The sequence below is a fragment of the Podarcis melisellensis genome (assembly GCF_964234715.1).
Source record: "Podarcis melisellensis genome assembly, chromosome: Z".
NCBI lineage: Eukaryota > Metazoa > Chordata > Lepidosauria > Squamata > Lacertidae > Podarcis > Podarcis melisellensis.
In genome coordinates, this window is record NC_138547.1 from 49016340 (window position 1) to 49035098 (window position 18759).

At 44.9% G+C, this 18759-nt stretch overlaps 1 protein-coding gene across 3 annotated transcripts in view; it reads right to left on the reverse strand.

The window, feature by feature from the left end:
- Positions 1-18759, reverse strand: part of GPC3 (glypican 3) — a 239340-nt gene that overhangs the window by 99554 nt on the left and 121027 nt on the right. For all 3 annotated transcript variants that reach the window (XM_081896964.1, XM_081896963.1, XM_081896962.1), the window contains one exon: positions 3019-3152. In XM_081896964.1, the coding sequence (XP_081753090.1) occupies positions 3019-3152 (134 nt within the window). The remainder of the gene's footprint in view (positions 1-3018; positions 3153-18759) is intronic.

An 18759-nucleotide genomic window follows, 5' to 3' on the forward strand; every position in this document is an offset into this window, starting at 1 on the left:
CTGCTTTTTAAGATGCTGTCTAGGTTTGCCATCGCCTTTCTCCCAAGGAGCAGGCGTCTTTTAATTTCGTGACTGCTGTCACCATCTGCAGTGATCATGGAGCCCAAGAAAGTAAAATCTCTCACTGCCTCCATTTCTTCCCCTTCTTTTTGCCAGGAGGGGATGGGACCAGTGGCCATGATCTTCGTTTTTCTGATGTTGAACTTCAGACCATATTTTGCGCTCTCCTCTTTCACCCTCATTAAAAGGTTCTTTAATTCCTCCTCACTTTCTGCCATCAAAGTTGTGTCATCTGCATATCGGAGGTTGTTGATATTTCTTCCGGCAATCTTAATTCCGGCTTGGGATTCATCCAGCCCAGCCTTTTGCATGATGAAATCAACTACAGAAAAAGTAGCTAAGCTTCCCTGTTGCAACAGAACCCCCCAGTGCCCCACAGCGCCCCAAAGACCAACACATTTGTGGTGGTGCACACAGCCTGCTCATAAAGCTGCTACCTTATCCCAGATGGTGCTATTTGTGCATCCAGACCAGAACGATCTGCTTTTGGACAGAGGCTGCCCTCCCGGTTCTGGGATGAGGCTCCTTCCCTTCCCCAACACCCGGATCTATCTCAGTGCAGATGCTGCCAGGGAACGCGCCATCTGCCCCAGGGGTGGGCAGAAGATATATAACCTTCCAAGATGATCCTATAATTTTGTAACTATTCAATAATACTGATTAGGGATGCATTGAGATGATCCAATACAGATCTCTATGTGTTGCCTTTGAGCTGGACCAACTGCTTCGTGTGTGTGTGTGTGTGTGTGTGTGCCTGCACGCAGACGCAAATGATTTTGCTTGCTCCAATGTCTTCTTTTGCAGTAACTTCAATTGGGTTTTCCTTGAACTTCCAGGGTTCGTAACTGAACTTGAACACCTTTCTCTGGAAACTGAAGCCCCTTCTCTTTTCAGTGTCCTGAAATCTTTAGCTGTGAAGTATATGGAAGAAACTGCTTCTAAGTGTTCTTTCCATGCGCCTTCTCCAGAGTGACCCTCAAAGCCCATCCTTCATGGCCGACTCACCTCCTTTCCCCTTGATGGGTTGCAATCTGCACAAAGGGTGAACTGTCTTCTTCTCGGGGCTGAAAAGCTCCCCTTTCCTGCTGACTAGGTGGCTCCAGGATGCTGGAGTTCAGGGACTCTGCTGCACAAAAGTGATGGATCTTCCACCCTGGCCACCACACCAGTGTCACGATCTACTGAAAGATCTCTAGGTGCTTTGTACTGCATCAGAAGGGGCTCCTGCCCCCCAGCTATTTAATGATCAGAAATCAAGTTGCCCATTGAACTTGCCCAATTTTGGAAGATGGCGGGAGGATTTCCACAGAGTGCAGCTTCACCCAGCGTGGCTGAATTGTAGAGTTTAAAAAATGCACCTGCCACAATTACCTGCTTTGTAGAAACAAAAAAAGTTGGTCTTTAAGGTGCTACTGGAAGGAACTTTTTTTGTTTTGACTATGGCAGACCAACACGGCTACCTATCTGTAACTGCTTTGTAGAGTTCCCAAAAGCAAAAGAAAAGGAGGAGGACTCTCTTCACTCATGGACTTTCTGGTGACATGCATAAACTATGGCTGCTGCTTGATTCCTGGTATTTTCAGCTATTTGTTTAAAGAGACAGCTTGAGGCAGTATATACCCTTCAGGCTGAAGGAAACTCTTAGGCAGATTAGTTGTAAGCTGTGAAGCACCCAGCTGGGGGCGGCCTTAACAAACACAAACCTTTGCAATGCTACCAGTGGGAGTTCTCATCTCTCTCTCTCTCAGTTTGTTTCCCCCTCTTTAAATAAGCCACCCAGGTCCCCCCCTATAATCAGATTCTGGCAGACTGCACACAGACTTTGCAATAAAAAAAGCCACAGAGAGAAAATGAAATATGGATCTATTATTTTTATGTTTATTTTCCCCCTCTGTACTGATGAGGAGTAAGGCAACCCATTCATTGAGGATAATGCACAAACACAGTATTACACAGTAAACAAAATTCAGTTAATGAGTGGCATTCAAGTTTTCATTAGTTTTCCTGAGTATAATGCTATTGCTTTTCTAATCTGAGTATAATGCTTGTGCCTTCATCTTCATCTGTCACTGGGAGACTATAAACTGAAAGTGACCCAGAGGGGAATGTGGCTCTCTGCTTAAGAGCCCCTTTCAAACAGGCAGAAGAAATGGTTTGCTTTTGGTCCTTGTGGATCCTTGTAATCTGCCACTATGCAACTGACGAGATCTAAGATCACTTCAGGGTGACTTGTCCGCAACACCAACAGGAACGTTGCACAAAACTTGTAACAGGCTGGGTTTGCACCGTGGCTTCCCTGGAACAGAACTCAGGAGAAGGAGCTCATCCAAAGATTTCCCACAAGAGATGCTGCAAGGATAAAGAGGGAGGGAACATCTCACATCTTCAAAGCCATTTCTAATGTTATGGAGCAGTCTATTAAGTTGGATCCAGTGTTGACACTTTTGTCATTGGACATTAATATCAGTTCAGATCTGCAGCACAGGGAGCTGGTCGGCTTCCTACGGTCTGCTGCCCACTTGGTGAGACCAAGTTACTATTCAGTGCTCAGAATGCCTTATGTGACAGGAAGACTTGTAAGAGGCTCCTCAGAATAAGATGGTTTTGCTGGAGCCTGGCTTCTCTTTCTTTCACACATGAATGCAAGAGGGAACACTCTGCCTCCACCTGCTACCCAAGCTTGGACGTGGACAGGATATGTTAAAAGTTAGTAAATCTAAGGATTTTGCATGGGATTGTTACAGTGTGGGCTGGACCTTAAAGGCACAGAAAATAAGATTTGTGACTGGACCAGTGCTTTCTTGTTTACCTGGTTGTACTCATGATGAAACATGTTTTTTCCTGCTGAAAGAACTATGCCAGAGCTCCTTACAGGAAGGAGGGGGGATAAAAATATAATACATACATATTGAAAATAAATGGGAATCTTACGAAGATGGCTGGCATTGGCTTTCTCACCTCCTTCTAGTGGACAGAGTTTCTTCGTGTTCCACAGGAGCAACCCGTGTCGTCTTCTGCTCAACAAAAAGGTCCTCAGGATACCAAGCTGACCGGGAATGCCTCTTCTGAGAAAGGCTGCATAACTTGCCAATCTGAAAAAAATAACAAAACCAAAGAACCATGAACTTCTCCCCCTCCCTGATATAGTTGCTGAAATGCTAGCAATTGTCAGGGTTGGTTCAGCTGCATAGAGACTCAGAGACAAGCAATAAAGTGGATTATTTGTTCAAGGAAACAGAATACAGAGAAAGCCATAGGCAATACTGTCTCTCAGTCAAGCAGTTGCCAGAACTGACGATCTGTGCCTCCCACTTCCCTCTACATCTCCTGGGCCAGATGTTTCCTCCTTGAACTCCATCAGGGAGAGGTCCCCTGTGCTCTTTGTTCTCCTAGATGCAAGGTCCTCCCTGCCCATGGAGACAAGGGAGGAGGGTGTTATTCTAAAGCAGCAATGCGGCAGCAAGCAAAGGCTATAGCAGCCAAGTCTGCTGCTTGTGGCTGGAAAGCCAAACGGGAAGTTTGTGACTGTTGCCATGGGAACAAAGGGGCAGTCCATTCTGTACTGAGCACCGGATGTTAGCTCAGTGGGTTTGTCACATGATCTGTACAGGATGTACATGGGTGGAGTGTTTGGAGTTTCTCTCTGTTTGTTGAAGAGAGCAGACATCTTTACTGTATGACTGCTAAAAGACACAAATAAAGACATGTAGATACGTTTACTGTCTGTGTCTGATTCCCCTCCCTGGGGATATGCAGGGAGCAGGGAGGAGGAGAAGCAGTTGGTGTGTTTTCCTCACAGCCTGAGGAAAACCGCCGGAACGGACCTCGCGTATGTTTTATCCTGCCGGGAGCCGCCGGAGGGAGGTCTAAAGAATTCAGCCGGTGCCTGAACAGATAGGCACATACCTCAAGACGGGCTAGAATTCTAACACTTCAGGCTGGATACATTAGGACCCACAGGCTCCTTGTGAAGCTGCTGCAGCCTCTGTCCCCTCCTGCACCTCAGCTGCCTGTCCTAGAGTGCTTTCTGCCTCATCTTCCTCCCTCTTACTCAAGCCTGTTGCTTGTTCAGCATCCAACCATTCTGCCCCCGCTTCATCCTCTGACCTGTCTTCCGCATCCCACCACCATCTCCCAGGCTCTGAGCCTTCCTGTTCTTAGCCTTCTCCTCATCCTCCAGCCTGTCCCTGACAGCAACACTGGACGCTGCCTTATATGGTCTATTGGTCCACCTAGCTTGTTATTGTCTACATAGGCTCTCCAGGGTTTCGGGCAAGAGTCTGCAGCTGCCATTGGGGATTGAACCAGGAACCTTCTGCATGCAGAGCAGGTGGTCCTCCACTGAGTCCCACCCCTCTTTGCGCATGCCAGATCATCTTAAGCCAACACCCTTTGAAACTGCAGGCCATTTTTTCATGGTTTCCTTTTAACATGACCAAAGGAGCAGAATGTGAATTTGTCTCATGTGACCAAAGCTGCAGAACAAACTAATTAAGGATGTTTTTAGCTTAAAACATTCTCATACGTTTATATATTTAAAAATTATGATTTTGTTCAAAAATCTCATCATTTCAGAATACATAGAACCACAATTTCTTTTAAAAAATAAAAAATACATGACTAATCTTTGTTGATGTGAGCACTTTATTATTCCGAGCATGAAAAGATAGCCAGCTCTCAGCAACTTTATTGCCACTTTGCCTGTTTTCTTAATTCTAAGGCAATTAACTTAATAGCACCATTATGCCTTTTATTTTCTCCTTATTCTGCTGCTGGCATCCCTCCTACTCTCCAGGATTTAGTGTAAAGGATCTTTGCATCTTACCACATACCTTTAATACTTCTCAGGATTTGCTATTTGCACACACACCTACAAGACTCAATAAAAATGTTGCACAAGTCCAGAGAGCTGCATTCAGCCTCCACATTCAATATTTGTCCAATAGTTCTTTGCTGCTGGACACATCCACAGGCGGTAAAAAAGTTCCCAATCCCGCCTCACATTTCCATCACATGATATATTAAGTACCTGTCCTATTTTAAGGTTTCCTAGTGTGGTGTTTGGTGTAAGGTTGAGATGGGAGGTGGTCCAGTGTCAAGTCTAACCCCCTCCCCATGGCACCTATCCTGGATCTGGCACCTCTGGATGGTACTTCGCTCCTCTTTGCCCTTGCTTCCTCTTAGTGTGCAATGGTCCCTCATCACATCTTGCTCTTCCCGTCTCTGCAGCACCTTCATCCAGCATGAGTCACTTCATCCTCCTCTGTGCTCCAACATCCTACATCACCCCCCTTGGTCTTCACAATACTCCTCTTCATGTCTACCCTGGAGAGTTGTGTTGACATTTGGGCTTGCCTCTTCTTCCTTTAAATAGGGCACTACTGTTAGGGTGGGTTCCAATCTGAGTCAGCTACAGGAGCAGGGATCACCTGCTCTGTGCTTTCAGCCTGCTCAGGCAGAGCAGGCCAGCATTTCCTCAGGCATTCCACACTTGTGTCTGGCGGGTATTCTCTCCAAGCTGTTGACCACATGCATGCAGCTGCCCACTCCTTCTCCTTGGCAAACAATGTTGTTTTTCCCTCTTTGACTACTTACAGGCTCACGGTGACAGCAGCAGTAGGGCGGGTGAATATGTCGGGGCTCCCTGCTTGCTTGAACAGATCCCTCTGGTAATTCTCCCACCAGTCCCATGCTCCCTCCTCAGTCCCTGCTGCTACCCTCTTCCCGGTTCCCCATGTCTGCCCCATCCTGACAGCTCAACATCAAGCACTCTTCGCCCTGCCTGTCACTTCCCCCTCCCCAGCAAGCCTCTTCCAGGTGATCCTCACCATCAGTGTCAGTTTCCTCCTCCTCTGTGGTGCCCCTGCGTCCCCTGGCTTCACAGACACCCTCTCCCAGGCATGGCCACACATGGACACGTAGGTCCAATATTTTGCAACATTAAATGTGTCCTTGGATTTCAACCATTATGGGTGGAATAATGCAGCACATGAGTTTAAGACATGGTAGTATTTGACAGCCCAAGTCAGTCAGAAAGAGCAGGGGCACTGGGAAGGGAGGGCTCTATTTGCTATAACAATCCCAACTGACAGAGCTTTTCTTGAGAGGTGCACAACCTCTTCTATATTAATGCTGTCCACAGCGGGTTGTATGCACCCACCTGTTAGGCTCTGGGGTCTTAAATCACAGCATTCCACTGGCTGCGCCAAAACTCTGATTCATCCACAAGAGCAGGGTTGTTGTTTTTTACAGATAGTAACTGGCGTTATTGAATTTTTATGTTCTTGGCCCAGCCAGCCAGCTGTGCTCAGCTGTTCCTGATAAGCACTGTGGTGAACTGATGTTAAAGGGAGATGTCAATGCTATCAATCAACAGTCTCTATATATCTGAACCTTTTTCTAGGTTGCTGAGCTCAAGGAAAACAGACATACAAACAAGCAGCACACTGAAACACTTGCTAAAACCTCATTTGTGGCCTTCCTTCAGAGGCTGGAGCCCCCATTTTTTCCAAAGAGAAGCTTATTTTGTTTCTTATTAGTTTACAAAGGAAAAAAGGGCAACAATTAAGGTTAGGCCATCGACTGTGGTTTATAAAATTATGCGTGATGTAGGGGAGAATGGGAGAAGATTTCTCTTTGTGTGTGTTAAATAATGGAACTCAGCAAAATCAGTGGGCAGGAGATTCAGAGCTGACATACTCTAGGCACCATGCGTAATTTATTAAATGCACTGCCACAAGCTGTGGCGACAGTATCTAGCATAGATGGCTTCAAAGCAGGGCTGGACACGTTAGAGTTCCACTGAGGAGGAGAGAGATCTATCCATGGCTAATGAGCATGACAGCTGAATGGAGCCTGCACATGTTCAGGGGCAGAATACACCTGGGAGTGACAAGAACTCAGTGTCTTTAAAAAAAAAGTTAAAAAATTATTAGTTTTCCAATTTTATAACAAACATATCAACAAACAAGAAAAACATAACCCAATCAACAAACAAACAAACAAATAAACAAACATTTATCCTAACTGAAATAATTCCACTTTTGTTATCATTGTTAAATGACTTCCTCGAATCCCCCTGGTTGAGTTTGTAGCAGTTTTCCAAAACTATTTTCACATAAAGTTACTAGGTCAATTAACACCTTTCTTTCTTTTCATTTTGACTTTTATCCATAATGCTCTACAATATTACATATTTAAATCCTAGGCCCACCTGTTACTCACAAGTAAGTCTATTTAAAGTAAATTATCTTAGCATATTTAACTAAGTAATCTTTAAACTTCTTCCAATCCTCTTGATACTCCTCCTCCTTCTGGTTGCGGACTCTTCCGGTCAGGTCAGCTAGCTCCGAAAAGACCATCATCTTCATCTGCCATTCTTCCACGGTTGGTACTTCTTGTAATTTCCAGTTTTTGGCCAGCAAAATTCTAACATCTTTCTTGGGCAATTCCAAACCTGTTATTCCAAGTAGAAAGGCTTCTGGTTTTGTAATAAATGTATATTTCAACATTTTTTTCAATTCATTATAAATATTTTCCCAGAAGTCTTTCACCTTGGGGCACGTCCACCACATATGGTAAAATGTACCTTCTTTTTCTTTACATTTTCAACATAGATTATCACTCTTGTGGTAGATCTTTGCTAATTTTACAGGGGTTAAGTACCATCTATACATCATTTTCATAACATTTTCCTTTAACACCGTACATCCAGTAAACTTAACCCCTTTGTTCCATAACCTTTCCCAATCTTCAAACATTATATTGTGTCCAACATCTCTTGCCCAATCTATCATCACAGATTTAACTTGTTCATCCTTTGTGTGCCACTGCATTAGTAAATTATAAATTTTAGATAGGTTTTAACATTAGTATCTAACAACTCCATTTCCAATTTGTTTTTTCCATTGCAAAACCATTTTTCTTGTCTAGCTTAAACAATTCATTGATCTGACAGTATTGTAACCAATTCATTTTATCTTTAATTTGATCAAATGGACTTAATTTAAATCCTTGATTATCTTCCAGCAATAGGTCAGAATATCTCAACCATATTTCCATTATGGTCTCCATATTTAACTTTTTCTGGGCCTTTGCCTCCATTGGCGAAAGCCACCTGGGTGTTTTCCTTTCTAAGAGATCTATGTATTTTATCCAAACATTATATAAAGATTTTCTGATTACATGATTTTAAAAACCATTATGGGCCTTTATCTTGTCGTACCATAGATAAGCATGCCAACTAAATACATTGTCAAACTGCTCCAAATCAAGAACCTCAGCATTATCTCCCTGCCAGATTTGAAGATATACTTTGAAGCCGGAGCCCTTTGTTGGGTTAAGGAATGAATTCAATTAGATAGAATCATAGAATCATAGAGTTGGAAGAGACCACAAGGGCCATCGAGTTCAACCCCCTGCCAAGCAGGAAACACCATCAGAGCACTCCTGACATATGGTTGTCAAGCCTCTGCTTAAAGACCTCCAAAGAAGGAGACTCCACCACACTCCTTGGCAGCAAATTCCACTGTCAAACAGCTCTTACTATCAGGAAGTTCTTCCTAATGTTTAGAAGATTCCACCTAAACAGAAATCCTACCTGGAGGAGAGCTCAGTGTCTTGCTTGTGGACTCCCTGGAGGAATCTGGTTGGCCACCACAGGAAGCAATGATGGGTCAGCATCTCACTCTGCTTTCAGATGTCCTCCAGATGAAACTGGTGCTTAAGCAAACTTCAAACAATGGTGTAAGAGCCTAGCAAACCTAGTTTCCTGGTTTGGATGCAATGAGAAACCATGGCCAACTGCACCCAGAAAGTGTTGAACTGCAGCAAGCCAATGAGAGAACAGGCAGCAAGGGTGAAAGGCTCACATAACCTTGACTTAATAAATTGAGAAGCATACATCCAAACCAGGCCCTTCTCTTTGCAAATCTAACACTGGGCCATAGTTTAGTGTTACACATACAATTTTTTTTCAAGCATTAGGCTCAAGTGCTACCTTCCCCAAACTCTCCACGTGCGGTAATCAGAAGTTTGTAACAGCAAGTAGAAGCAAAGCATCTTTTGCTGCTGCATGTGAACATGACTTGCCAAGACCTTAAAGCATGGTCTGAGCTTGGTTTGCTGGAGAACTGTACCTGAGCAGCCCCCCCATGTAGTAAATTACCTATATGCCTTTCCTCTGCCCTTAGCCAGCTGCATGCTCTGTGATTAAAAGAAAACCATCCCTCCCCATTAGCAGCCTCACTGCAGTTCAGTAACTAAATCAGCAACACACACATGGACACTCCTCTGCCATCACTGCATTATCTGCAGCACCGTTTACACAGGCAGCTGTTCTGCTGTCAAGACATTTGTATTTTAATTACTAGTTAGATCTCAGCTGGCTAGCAACAAGCTCCTTGGCACCTGAAGCCATCCTCTATGAAACAGCTTCCACTCCACAGCAGCTTTTGCTTTTTCAGTTTCCCTGCAATCATTTCTTCCCCTCCTTCTTTCTTTTATCCAACTCTCTCTGTAATTCTTCTCCTCAGCATGCCATCTCACCACCACCACCACCACCCTGCTGCTAAGTCACAGGCAAGGAAATTGCTAAGTAAGCCCTACTGTGCTCTGGCAAAGAAGGTCAATTTCCCCCACCAATTGAATCATATTAGTGAAAACAACATACAAAAATACACTATATTAGGGGGAACAAAATGTGCATTAGTTAAAAATACGCCAAAAGTGTGTTTATGGGGAGAAATTCACATTACAACTCTGAAAATATTTCAAGACAATCAATCATTTATTATGTGGTCACAGACTTGCAAAAACGAAGCATACAAGAATGAGCATGTAGAACACACTATCTTTTAAAATAAGAACATAAGATACAAATTACAGTTAAAATGAGACTATCATCTTGCAAGACCTTCAAACAAAGAAGAGCAGCCTGACCACTGACTCTCCCATTAGCTTGTTTGTATCCGCTCCGTCGGGAAGGTAAATGGCGTTTCCGTGCGCTGCTCTGGTTTGCAAGAAGCGGCTTAGTCCTGCTGGCCACATGACCCGGAAGCTGTACGCCGGCTCCCTCGGCCAATAAAGCGAGATGAGCGCCACAACCCCAAAGTCAGTCACGACTGCACCTAATGGTCAGGGGTCCCTTTACCTTTTATCAACTGAGAAATATCTCAAGGACTATTTCAGTGTCCTGCCTGGGTTCATCCGGGGCAAAAAAACAGCTACTCCCCGCCGCTGCCTAGCTATGTCTCTGGCCCTTGTGTGGTATTTTCTTTTTTTTCTTTTTAAAGCATTGCAAATTGCTGCAGAATGGTGAAGAACTTGATTTAAGAATGGAAAAATGAAAAACAGGGAAACTGAAACCAGAAGATTCACCTGTCCCTAATTGTAAGTTTATTCCCGCTTAGTTTTAATTAATGTTAATCCCTACTATTGTGTTTGCATCTTTAAAAATATTTATCATAAAGTTTAGCCTTTCCCTCAACTGCTTCATCTTTGCCGTCCCCAACTTCTCCGCCCTTTGCAGCTCTGCAATAAGCAGCTCCCCCCCCGCCCCTTCCTGCAGCAACCTGTTAGCAGAATGCTCTGCAGTGCAAATAAGTGCATTTCTTCCATTTAAAGTTACCATAAGGTGACCCTCAACTCCATTAAGCGCTTACTGCTATAGAAGTCAGTTTAATTAAATTCCCCTCTCTTTTTTTAAGGGAAATGTTTAAAACATACATTGGAATGATGGGGTTTAGAGCATAAAGTTTTTTAATAGTAGTAGCCAGCTCCATTTAACATTTCTACAGGTGTAATAAAAATGCTAATATATGTTAATGTTTAGTCTGTGGTTAATGTTTTGTCTTCTTAATTTCCCCAGGGCTTTTATTGCAGATTTAAATCTGCCAGGATTCTCAATGGATTGCATCGCTTTCTGCAAAGGCACATCTCCCGAGCGAATACTGATTAAGAACAAAGTGAATAAACTTCTCGCTGCCCCCACCTCAAATCGCCCTCTTATTGTTGCACGCCTGTAATCATTATACACATTTTGTCATAAAGAGCGGGAGCAGGAGGAATCATGCTCTCCCCCCTCTTCTTCCTACCTTGGGTTGGGGACAAGTAAGAACATTCATGCTATCGCTGTTTTAAAAACACTAGTAAAAGGAAGACTTTGCGTGGACTAGTGGCCCAAATCAGAGCGGAAGTCTGACAGCAGAATGCCAGAGCTGGCTCTGACATGGGGCGGATGCTGGAGGCAGGGGCAGCAGCCTCCTGCCTGTTCCAACTGGGCATCCTCCCCCAAGGGAGGACAGAGCTTGCTGCCTTCCGGTGTGCTGGAGGACACTGTCCTGCGGCTGGTACTGGAGTAAGAGCCAGCTGCCAGTCTAGTTAGCTTCTGTAAGCCATAGGATCGTAGAACTGTAGAGTCATCTAGCGCAGCCCCCGGCAGTGCAGGAATTGCTCAGCTAAAGCATCCATGAGAGATGGGAGTCCAACCTCTGCTTAAAAACCTCCATGAAAGGAGAGCCCACAACCTCCCGAGGAAGATGGTTCCACTTTCGAACATCAGAAAGGTTTTCCGTATCCTTAGTTGGAATCTCCTTTCTTGTAACTGTGGGAGCAAGTTCCATTGTTTATCTATAAGCTGCATGAAGGAGCCCTTTTTCTTTCTCTTTCCTGAATCTTCCAACAGTCAGCTTCATTGTATGTCCACAAGTTCTAGCATTATGCATGAGAAAAGCTTTCCTTCATCCACTTCCTCAGAATCATGCATAATATTATGCACCCCATCATGTACCCCCTTGCTTGCCTTTTCTCTGTTTCCCCTCAATTATTTCTCAGCCATTTCGAGCTCTGCAATATCCTTTTTAAGAGTGACTGTCCTGATTGGGCTGCATCAGTTGCAACCCCGATTTTCTATGCTGCGCCTCAAACACTGAGATCTCATAATTTGGCACCACTGGGGGTTCCTGACACCCCTGAGGTCCGACTGACCTTTGTCAGGTTCTGCCCTGTGGAACTCATTGCCAACAGGAGTCCAGCAAAAGTCAGACTGCTTTTTTAAAATAATAATATAATAAAATTCAGGAAACCAGGCTCAGGGTGGCTAACAACAAATTTAAAACACTTAATTGATGCTACAAAAAAAGCATAAAATACAGTATAAAGTGTAAATAACAATAAAATCAAAAATAAATTTGATTTGAAGGGGGAAATCCATCCAATAAACATTAGATAATCACCAGGGCTAGCTGGCTAAATTAGTCCCACTTGGGCCAGCGAGGAGACCAGGGGAGAACCAGCTGTGGGATCCCAGAGCGGGGAATCTTCACAAAAAGGGGAGGGGGAGGGAAAGAAGTAGAACAAAAGATCAGGCCAGGTTCAAATTGAAAGCCAGGTGGAATAGTTCTGTCTTACAGGCCCTGCGGAAAGAAATCAGATCCTGCAGGGCCCTGGTCTCATGAGGCAGAGCGTTCCACCAAGCTGGAGCCAGAGTTGAAAAGGCCCTGGCTCTGGTTGAAGCCAATCTGTCTTACTTAGGGCCTGGGACCTCTAGGGTGTTGTTATTTATGGACCTTGAGGCTCTCCGTGGGGCAGACCAGGAGAGGCGGTCCCGTAGGTACGAGGGTCCTAGGCCGTGAAGGGCTTTAAAGGTCAAAAGCAGCACCTTAAATCTGACCCTGTACTCCACCGGGAGCCAGTGCAGCTTGAAAAGCACTGGGTGAATATGCTCCCATGGCAGAGACCCCGTGAGGAGCCTCGCTGCAGCATTCTGTACCTGCTGGAGTTTATGGGACAGCTTCAGGGGCAGCCCCACGTAGAGCAAATTACAGTAGTCAAGCCTGGAGGTGACCGGCGCATGGATCACTGTGGCCAGGTCGGGGCGGGAAAGATAAGGCATCTCTTGAAAAATGTTCTGTTCAGACAGGCCTTTTGAACATTGATGTTTTTAATCCAGCTATTTATTTGTTTGTTTCATAAAATTTATATACCACTTGATTAGTAGAGCCAAAGAAACCATAAAACAGTTTACAAAAGAATGAAGCAATGAATTATCAGTAAAAACAGCTATTTAAAATATTCAAAGAATAATTAAAATCATCCGTAAGCTAAAAACCAGATTGAAACACACATAAACATTCTACATGTCTGAACAAGCTTGCCTAAACAAAAAAGTTTTAGCAGGTGCTGAAAAGCATACAGTGAAGGCACTAGTCTGATATCAATAGGCAGGGAGTTCCAAAGTGTAGGCTCTGCCACTGAAAACCAGATCGTTTGATTGACGAACTGTAGTGTTTCTTTTCCCCAAAATGTTTTTGTTGCAGTATTGCATTTTCATGTTGCATATTGCCTTGTTACTTGTCTTTGGAAGAACAGTTTATACATATTAGAAATTAAACAAATAAAACAACCAAAAGATTCTGTAATAATCGGCTGCTACTTCAAAGGCAGTGAATCGGACAAAGTTATGTAAAAGCAACTTTTAAAATTTAAGTCCTTCTGACATGACCTCACATGCCACAGGAGAAGGAAACACACTCTGTGCCCAGCAGACAGTTCAATAATGCAAGAGTTTTCAATAATTCATTGTCAAAATGTGTAAAAGCATCAAAACATAAATGCTTAGAATAACACAGTCTTTGTCACACCAGTTAACACTCTCTCCTGAAAAACATGCTACTGACATATGCATCATGGCCACAACCACGACAGATGTCAACATCGGGTTAAGTGGGGTGGCAGTAATACAGAATGAGACACACAGAGCGGGCAGGGGGTGGCAGCAGAATATTTATTAAGTGGTTCAATTCCAGGACGGTGGTACCTCGGGTCACATACGCTTCAGGTTACAGATGCTTCAGGTTACAGACTCCACTAACCCAGAAATAGTACCTCAGGTTAAGAACTTTGCTTCAGGATGAGAACAGAAATCGGGCTCTGGCGGCACGGCGGCAGCAGGAGGCCCCATTAGCTAAAGTGGTGCTTCAGGTTAAGAACAGTTTCAGGTTAAGAACAGACCTCCGGAACAAATTACCGTATTTTTCGCTCTATAAGACACACGAGGCCATAAGATGCACCTAGGAGGAAAACAAGAAAAAAAGTATTCTGAATCTCAGAAGCCAGAACAGCAAGAGGGATCTCTGCACAGTGAAAGCAGCAATCCCTCCTGCTGTTCTGGCTTCTGTTCTGGCTGCGCAGCTTGCATTCGCTCCATAAGACGCACACACATTTCCCCTTACTTCTTAGGAGGGAAAAAGTGAGTCTTATAGAGCAAAAAATACGGTAAGTACTTAACCGGAGGTACCACTGTACTTTAAAATATAGGGGGGGGGAGCCCACTGGATCAGGCCAAAATGCCACCTAGCCCAGGATCCTGCTCTCATTGTGGACAAGCCCGCAAGAACTGAAGGCAGCAGTGACACTCTTTCCCCTTTTCAGTGGCGTAGCGTGGGGGGTGCAGGGGGGCCGCCCGCACCAGGCGCAACATCTGGGGGGGCGCTCGCACTCGCAGCTCTCTGCCCCTACTAAAATCCACGGGTTAGGGGGCGCAAATTACTTGCCTTGCCCCGGGTGCTGACAACCCATGCTACGCCACTGCCCAATTTGAACCCCAGCAGAGGACCTGCAAGCTGAGGGGCAATGGAACTGTCAGAGTTTGCAGCTTCTGATCTTGATTAGCAAGTTGGACTTACCATAAAGTTCTTCTGGTCAGCAGAGAGTGCGCCAGCCAGGAAAGGGTTACTGTAACTCTTCCTAGAGGCAGAGTCAAATCACAGTTGAAGAGTGTGATGGCAGCAGGGGAAGGTACCCCGGACTCTGCCTCCAGAGAGACCACAGTCAAAACTGACTGAAGGACAGGAGCCAGCCTGGCTTCTCCAGGAAGGCAGCTCCAAAGTCTGGGAGCAGCCCTCTCCTGCACCCCCACCAAGCATGCTCAAATCAGTATGGTACTTGGGGAATCCAGGAGTCAAAGGCGCAGCAGGTATAATACATTGCACTCAAGGTGCCTCTTTGGGCTGGGCAAGCAAAAGGGAACTCCTTCTGGTGGGCTGGGGCTGCACCACTGTTTGCACCAGACTGTCCGTGCCCCAGGTGATGGGAGGAAAGCCAGCACTTCCTTCCAGGGAGCCAGACTTTACTCCTGACACCTCCTCTTTAGACAGAGGTGTCTCAGCTGAAGTGGGCAGGGAGGAAGGATCTAATGGCACAGGCAGCAGAACGGGGTCTTCTGGAGAGGCTTGCATGGGCTGGCTCAGTGACCGCCCACTAGGTCTCTCCCTGGGATCTGACTTGCCACCCACCATGTCCTCCCCAGCCAACTTGGATCCCTGGGCTGCCAGCCTCCATCTCTTTGGGCTCCTCTCACCCCTTGTCATGATCTGACCCTCCCCTCCAAGTCAGTTCCATAGGAATCGTGGCACCTGGGACCTTTCACTTAAAAAGGAACCGCTCTTCCACTGAGCTACAGCCTACATTTTCCCCCTGGCTCAAACTCTGCAATGTTTCTGCCCAGCCAGACCTCTGTAACATTGGACCCTACTGGACCCTTCCTCAAACCAATGGTGCATGCAGACACATGTGTGTGTGTGCGCGCGTGCGCACACACACACACACACGCGCACACACACACACACAGAGGCAATCTCAGATATGAGCTGCTTGTGGAGACAGGAGTCCATTCATTCTTCAGGCCTTGCAAATCTGCCTGTATAAAGGCAACAGGATTCTCTTTGCTTTCCCTGTGAGCAATTTACATTCTAGCAAGTAATTAGCAACGCTTGAATGGGGGTGGGGGTGGCTGAGGTTCAGCAGACCTGCTGTGCTGTGCCCACCCTCCTAATGCAAATCATATTCAATTGCTTATTAGCAGACTCTAAGCATTTGCATCCCAGCAACATGACATGAGGCTCTGCAGCAAGAGAATTAGAAAGGTTAAGTGCAGAACAGAAACAACAAATTAGGAAGCTGTCTTCAGCAGAAAGTAAAAATCACAGAAAGGTGTCAGCATTGAGGTGGTGAGAGAAGAAGGCTGGGGTGGGTGGGTGTCTGTGCACAAGCGGCAGGATTACGAACACTCAAGTCAGCCAGTGATGTCAAATGTGCCAACAACTATACATAGCAGAAATGGAGCCAGATGCAATTCTGACACACATCAAAGAGAGCTGTGACTTTTACTGGATTACAACTATGATAAGGGGATGTAGCTCCAAGACAGATCATCTGCTTTGCATGCAGATGGTCCCAGGATCAATCTCCAGGAATGCGTGAGAAAAAGTCACACCTGAAACTCCGAAGAATCAGGGCAAGTCAGTCTAGATGGAAAAGGAGCTTGGGTTCTACTATGAGGCAGCTTCTGATATTCCTCAATGAAAAAACTGATTTAGCAAAAGGAGCTGTTAACTGTGCAAGGGATGTCTTCAGCTAATAAATATCATTTTGTTTCCTGTCTGAAATTGGTGAGAGCAAATGGCAAGAGCCTAATTTTTAAGAACTTGTATTTTATATTTTGTACCACTTTGTATTTATTTATTTATTTATTTATTTATTTATTTATTTATTTATTTATTTATTTATTGCACCGTACATTTGGGAAAGGCCTTTGGCTAAAAGCAACGCATACAGCTGTTCCTAAACCAGACATGAGCAGATTTCCAGCATGCAGAGTCTACCTTTTGTGCAAGGACCTCGCTCACCAGTCACAAAATGGGGGCTTACAGGGTAGGAAGAGGCAGCCTCCTTCACCCCCATGCCCCCAGCGCACTCAACATCATCTCTGACCATTGGCCATGCTGCCTGGGGCTGGTGTGCATTGTTCTTCAAAAGACCTAGAGGACACCAGGTGGAAGAAGGCTGATTGCATCCCATGAGTCACACTTGGGATGCCTGGGTCTGCAATTTAACTTGGCATTGCCCCTTACATCTTAGGCTGTATTAACAGAAGCACAGTGTCAAGATTGCAAGGAGCTGTGCTTCTACTCTATGCTGTGCTGGTCAGACCACATCTGGAACACATCTGGAACACTGAATTCTGGGTGTCACATTTTAAGAGGGACACTGACCAACCAGAGTGCATCCAGAGGAGTGTAACTCCAGCTGAACGATTCTAAATTGCACAGAGAGCTGCCTTCTGCTCATTGCTAAATTAAGCTACCCTTGATTTACCTGAATGCATCCAGTGTTTATGGCTTGTGTTGTCCAGTTGTTGGACTACAGTGCAATGTAGTAATCAGAGTACTGGCCTGGTAGACTAGGGTTCGAATATATGCTCAGCCATCAAGCTCCCTGGGTGACCTTGGTCCACTCAGTGTCTCTCAGCCTAACAGGGATGTTGTGAAGAATGAAATGAGGAGGAAGAGAACAACATATGCCACCTTGAGCTCCCTGGAGGAAATGCAAGATATAAATGTGGCAAGTAAAATCAAAAACAAATCATCCCTAACCATTTTCCATGCCTTCAGGAGTTCAACAAAACCAAGAGGGTGAGAGAGCCACCGCTCTTTGTCTTTGTCTGAGTTACAAAGATCACAGCACACTTCACATCTCAAAAGCAAAGAATGGCTATTGTAGAATTCACGGAAAGTTCAGAAAAGGCCACCCAAAGTGATCACAATGCTGGTACACCATGTGGAAGGCACAACATTGCCTGCGCTGGAAATAAATAAATTAAAACAGACTTCGGGGGGGATATCATTTAAGCACCAGCAGTGACAAACCACAGACATCTTCTTCCAAACTTTGGGACAGGGAGGAACTGTTGTGAATCACTACAATGCACAAAAGAAGCACAATAATTTTAACAGCTTCCCTCTGAGAAAGCAAAAGATTTACAAAAGGGCGGGGGGAGGGAGTCCAGAGCTATCAAACTCTGGAAAGCAGAGGCGTTTTTGACTGTGGGTTTTCTGCAATTAGCCTGTGCACTATCATCCTCAGAGTGAAGAGCAATATTCTAGGAAACGGAGCATTAACTTGTCCATCAATGACTTTAATAGGGCCTTTTTCAAATTACTGCTTCTGAAAAGCAGAGAGGAGAGGAGAGGGAGGAAACTGATGATGATATCCTATCCCCTTAATTAGACCTCTCTCCTTCCTTTCCTCCCTATTAGCAACTTAGTAGCAATTGTACATATTTATATAACAGTGTTCCAGCATGGCATACCAACGAAAACTGTCCGTTTAATTATCAGCTGGTAGAAGGTAATCACAATTTGGGAACACATGAAGCAACCTTGTAAGACGCTCAACTAGTTTATATTTACAATCCAATAAAAATCCCTTCCTGGAAGCATTCCAGGAACTCTTTTGCTAGCCACACCTAGCTATGAACAAGTAAGTACATTAGACAAGACAAACGGTCAGAAGATCAGGACAAACATTGACCTCCAGTCTTGGCTGCATTTAAAATGTACTGCAGGAGCCAACTTCAGGTGCTCAGAACATCAAGAAGGTGCCTGCATGGTTTTTAAACTTACTGGTAAGAAGAACCTCCCGTTTCTTGGGAGTGGGGAAAGAAACAGTCAGGATGGATGCATTATTTCAGGGGATCATTGGGAACCAACAGCCATAGCCCGATACCCAAGAAAAACTGTTCTGGGAGCCACAAAATACCCATTTCACAGAAGAACTGGCAATGCTCAGAACTAAAGAGGTAAAGAGATGAATCTTCTGCCTACAGAAAAACCTAAACGCACCTATGAAAACCCCCAATAA